The sequence below is a fragment of the Populus trichocarpa genome, chromosome 10 (assembly GCF_000002775.5).
Source record: "Populus trichocarpa isolate Nisqually-1 chromosome 10, P.trichocarpa_v4.1, whole genome shotgun sequence".
Classification (NCBI taxonomy): domain Eukaryota; kingdom Viridiplantae; phylum Streptophyta; class Magnoliopsida; order Malpighiales; family Salicaceae; genus Populus; species Populus trichocarpa.
The window spans coordinates 6,474,278-6,479,682 of record NC_037294.2 but is presented as its reverse complement, the minus strand read 5'-3'; the positions used below and the strand labels follow the sequence as shown (position 1 = coordinate 6,479,682).

General features: G+C 36.3%; 1 protein-coding gene across 2 annotated transcripts; it reads left to right on the top strand.

The window, feature by feature from the left end:
* Positions 1–676: 676 nt before the first annotated feature.
* LOC7475970 (pentatricopeptide repeat-containing protein At1g05670, mitochondrial) lies at positions 677–4,432 on the top strand. 2 transcript variants are annotated; one of them, XM_024611154.2, is made up of 2 exons: positions 677–1,000; positions 1,735–4,432. In XM_024611154.2, the coding sequence occupies exon 2, from the start codon at positions 1,845–1,847 to the stop codon at positions 4,089–4,091; it is 2,247 nt and encodes a 748-aa protein (XP_024466922.1). In that variant the 5' UTR covers positions 677–1,000; positions 1,735–1,844; the 3' UTR covers positions 4,092–4,432. The 2 variants fall into 2 exon arrangements, with proteins under 2 accessions (XP_024466922.1, XP_024466923.1); XM_024611155.2 differs by having other exon boundaries at positions 1,721–4,432.
* The last annotated feature ends 973 nt before the right edge of the window (positions 4,433–5,405 follow it).

Here is a 5,405-nt window from a genome sequence, read left to right as displayed (position 1 = left end):
TGTGGAAAATACTTTTGCCTTCCAAGATAGGTAAACCCTGTCAAGGCACCTATATGATTTTTTTTTCCACAATAATTTATTTGGGCATACGAGCCCATAATGAATTCGAAACGCCAAATTTATTCATTAGAATAAATCTTTATTCTAAGTCATATATATACCATCGATTATGAACTCATCAATATCTTTAAGCCACATCTAGACCACGCAATGTAGTTTACCTCATGTAAGGGGCGCTGAGGTGCTAATACCTTCTCTAGCCATATTCGTTTACCTTAGAATTTAATATAAGATCTGTCCACCCGGGTCTCCTAATGACCATGAACCAAACAACTAGGTAGCGACTTCTCGATCCTGACGTCGTAATATCACGAGCGCACGTGCAATACAGACAATGAGGGTTATACTTCATCTTCCACTCAGATGTAGGTATTGCGACATTATTTTGCAATTTATATTATGTAATTGTAACTTTAAAAAAATATAATTAAACTGACATATTTTTAACGTTATGTTGTGTTCTGATAAATTATTTGAAAATAATTCAACATAAGTGTTAGAATTTTATTATAGCGAGCTAGATAAAAAAAACATTGTATTCATGTATTTTTTGAATCATCTTTTACTAAAAATCATTACACTTCACAAAATTATTGTTGTTTAATATTATACAAGTCATTCGGGCACCTTATTTGGAGGAAAAAGTAGCAGTTGCTCCGGCTGTTTTCATTAGCAGGATAAATGTATATATATTAGTGGTCCCACTAATTTTTTGTAGATGATAGAGTTACATTACCTAGTAATGCAACAATTGAAACAGGCGTGATTGTTTGGGCGACAAACATATCCTTTTCCTAAGTCCAGGGTTTATGTACATGTAAAAATGGTGATGATACTCGCAGTTGTTGATTTTTGGAGGGCCAAGCATATTGACGTATTCCGATAGAGAAAGCGTTATAGCTTAAGCAAGTATCGAAATCATTACTTTTCTTCTTTGAAGGTATCTATCTATCTATCTAAACTTTCCTAGTTTATGCGTTTCCGCTCAAAAATATGTTTTTTTTCTTTTTGTTTTTGAGTTTCTAATTGAGTTAGAACTTTGAAATTATCTGATTTAAAACATTAAACAAGAAAGAAATGACATCTGGGCTTGCTTTTATATCATCTCACCTGATATTCTGTCTTTGCTGGAGGTTTTTTATATCGTTCACCAGCTGTTCGATAGAATGCCTCTAAGGAATCGTTTTGAAAACTCTTTTGTAGAGTTGTGAAAGCATACCTGCTGGATGTTTTAAATTATGCAGATACAAAATGCTTAGTGTTGGAACCAATGTATGTCTTTGTTATGGCAAACTTGTTTCAAGTTGGTTCTTGTTGGCTCATTGAAGTCCAAGTTTAGTGCATAAAGGTTTTATTTTGGTGCGTAGTTAACATTGCCGGAGTTTAGCAATATTTATTGGTTTCGAAATGAGACATATGGGAGCTCAACCTTTCCCAACAAAACAAAATGAAGCCTTAAATGAAGGTGCATTGCTTTTTAGTTTTTTTTGCACGAGTGGAATCGCTATTAATTTTTTTTTTCTTTAGCTGGTTTCTTGCAATCATAACTAGAAAATTTTCTTATGGTAATGATTATTGGAAAAGTTATTGTTACAGTTTCTCAAAACACCAAATAGTATTAACTCATCCCAGATTGTTTGTTTTAAGTTGTGGTTGATAGTTACTAATTTGCAGGTGATGGAGTGATGAACACTCTTTGTCCTGCTTTTTCCACATGGAGGGGAGCCAAGGTACTGTCACCCACAGATTTTCAAATTTTATTGTAATGGGTTTCTCTGATAGACATGAGGAGGTGTGCCGTTATTTTCTTGGGATATTCTTTTCCTCACTTTTCTTGTCATGCCTGCTTGGGTTTCTCTCCGATTCGTTTACCGTTCCTTGTTGGAAGATATTTGAGCCAAAGTCTTCATGCTTCATCCAATACCAGACCTTTTCCCAATTATTCTCCAAAAAAGCCCACCATTTTAGACGCTCAACTTGTTCATCAAATCTCAAATGCAATAAAGTTGCGTCACTCTGAGCCCCTCCGGCACATTCTAAAACCGTATGAGTCCAAGTTTAGGTCTGACCACCTAATTTGGGTTCTCATGAACATCAGACATGATTATAAATTGGCTTTAGATTTCTTTGACTGGGCATGCCTGCGCAGAGACCCAAACCTTGAAGCCCGTTGCATAATTGTTCAGATTGCTGTGGCTTCAAAGGATCTAAAATTGGCTCATGATCTTATTTGTGATTTTTGGGCAATACCCAATTTGGATTTTGGTGTTTCATTCCCTCATTTTGTTGACCGGTTAATATACACTTACAAGGAATGGGGTTCAGACCCCCATGTATTCGATATTTTCTTTCAAGTCCTGATTGAAGTTGGGATGCTTGATGAAGCAAGAAGTTTTTTTGACAAGTTATTGAATTATGGAGTGGTTATCTCTACAGATTCTTGTAACTTATATCTCACACGCCTATCAGACAATTTTGATAGGCGTCGGATTTCTATAAAGGTATTCAATGAATTTCCTCAGGTTGGTGTCTGTTGGAATACTGCATCATGCAACATCATTATTAATTCTCTTTGTCGGTTAGGAAGAGTTAAAGAAGCCCATTGTTTGCTCATGCAAATGAAGTTTAGAGGCGATGCTCCTGATGTTGTAAGTTATAGTACTGTAATCAATGGGTATTGCCTTGGTGGGGAGCTGCAAAAGGTGCTGAAGCTCATCCAAGAAATGCAAATGAAGGGATTGAAGCCAAACTTATATACCTACAACAGCATAATCCTTCTTCTGTGTAAGAGTGGTAAAGTTGATGATGCTGAAAGGGTCTTGAGGGAGATGATAAACCAAGGAATAGTTCCCGACACCGTGGTCTACACAACTCTAATTGATGGTTTCTGCAAGTTAGGGAATATCCAAGCTGCTTACAAGTTGTTTGATGAAATGGAGAAGCAGAGAATTGTTCCTGATTTTATAGCATATACTGCTGTTATTTGTGGGCTTTGTAGATGTGGAAAGATGATGGAAGCAGATAAGGTCTTTAACAAAATGTTTAGCAGAGGAGTGGAACCAGATGAAGTTACATATACAACACTTATTGATGGCTATTGTAAGTCAGGGGAGATGGAAAAGGCCTTTTCCCTTCACAACCAGATGGTCCAAAGTGGGCTGACTCCAAATGTTGTCACATACACCGCACTTGCTGATGGCCTTTGTAAGCTTGGGCAGGTAGATACAGCAAACGAGCTCCTTCATGAAATGTGCGGAAAGGGTCTTCAATTGAATATCTGCACTTATAACTCACTTGTTAATGGCCTTTGTAAATCAGGAAATATCAGGCAAGCAGTAAAGTTGATGGAAGAAATGGAGGTGGCCGGGATGTATCCTGATACCATTACTTTTACCACTTTAATGGATGCTTATTGTAAGACGGGGGAGATGGTTAAGGCTCATGAGCTTCTGCGGGAAATGCTGGATAGAGGACTTCAACCCACAGTTATTACATTCAATGTGCTCATGAATGGGTTTTGTATGTCAGGAATGCTGGAAGATGGTGAGAGGCTACTAGCATGGATGTTGGAGAAGGGTATAATGCCAAATACCACCACCTACAATTCTCTTATGAAGCAGTACTGCATTAGAAATAATATGCGTTGCACGACAGAGATTTATAAGGGAATGTGTGCACGGGGAGTAATGCCTGATAGCAACACCTATAATATTTTGATAAAAGGGCATTGTAAAGCAAGGAATATGAAAGAAGCATGGTTTTTGCACAAAGAAATGGCTGAGAAGGGGTTTAATCTCACAGCTAGTTCTTACAACTCCATCATCAAGGGTTTTTTCAAGAAGAAAAAGATTTCAGAGGCTAGAGAACTATTTGAAGAGATGAGAAGAGAAGGGATGGCTGCTGATGCAGAAATATACAACCTTTTTGTGGATATAAGCTACGGAGAAGGGAACATGGAAACTGCACTTGAGCTCTGTGATGAAGCAATAGAGAATTGTTTTTTGAACAGAATCAAGAAAGAAAAGCAATAGTTTTGCTTTGCATTTTATGCAAGATTTTTTAGATCAACATAGACAGTCATTACTCCTTACCAAGTCGGCTGGAGATTGTTCAAGATCAACGATTTTGATTGTAACCAAACTTGACTTCCGCTGGTTGTGGACACATTGCTTTGTGAATTGTGGCACCAGCACCTCCACCACCAATCTCTTTTTTTTTTTTTTTTCTCTTTTGCTATGCTGCCAAAATCTCAACTCAGTTATATCATATAGTTGGAGCTTTGTACGTGGTAAATTACAAAGATTATTTAACCATGTCATGAAACGTGTTGTTTGCTTATATATAATATATATTATATTTCAGTTATACTGCACATCCAGTTTGCATATATGTATACATAGTCAATATAGCCAATACGACCACTTTTTCCGGATTATCTAGTCAAAAACCACGCCGTTTTTCCTAGAGTTTTCATTTTTCCAGGCTATGATTTGCAGCAGAGCACTACTGCTCATATATTTGACCACGTCTCTATGATTATTTATTTGGAATTTCCAGTAGAGCAGTAGTGTTATTTATTTGCAATCCCTTTTTCTTTTTTTACATATAAGCAGCCTGAGTGTTTTTCTTTAGGCTGTCAATTAAGTTTGATTTTTTATATATGTTAATTAATTCAAATCTTAAATTCTTGAATAGATTAACTAAATCAAGCACCTTCAAAACTTGGTCAACACAACAACATAAAATATTCTTAAGAACTTACTATTTAAATTACATAATAGGAATTGTAAAGGGAAATCATATGTTTTCATCCAAAAAATTTTATGTTCATATGCACTGCAATGTATAAGAATCTTCTCTATGTTCTTTAGATGTGTTTGAGCAATATTTTTATTTGTGTAATTTTGATGTTTCGTGTCCTTGTTTTCTTACATTTCACTTTCATAGAAAAATGACAAGTGAAGAATCACTGAGCAACAAGAGGTGGACCTTTTGCTTTAGCAAAACAACATCAAATTGGAACATATAAAAATGTTGTAGCATGTGGCATGTAAAAAATGTCCTCTTCTCTTGAAGTAAATGAGGAGTTGAAAGCTTACATGAAAGAAAAGAAGACACAAAAGGTTGCATCGTTTGGTCGCCCACTTGAATTTGGTGAAGTTGAAACTCTTAGGGATGATGTTGATGAGGATGAGGTAGCACAAGAGATGGGTTCGCCTTTTCTTGGTAAAAGAGTATGCGAAGGAAGTGGCCGACAAGATAGTGGAAAGAAAGCAAAGGGTAAGGGACCAAAGAATTTGTTTTTTTTTATCCCGAAACAAGAATAAGAAGTCAAGTTGAGACAA

Excerpts from the sequence above, each read along its gene's own strand:
- LOC7475970 (XM_024611154.2), top strand. The coding sequence starts at position 1,845 with ATGAGGAGGTGTGCCGTTATTTTCTTGGGATATTCTTTTCCTCACTTT.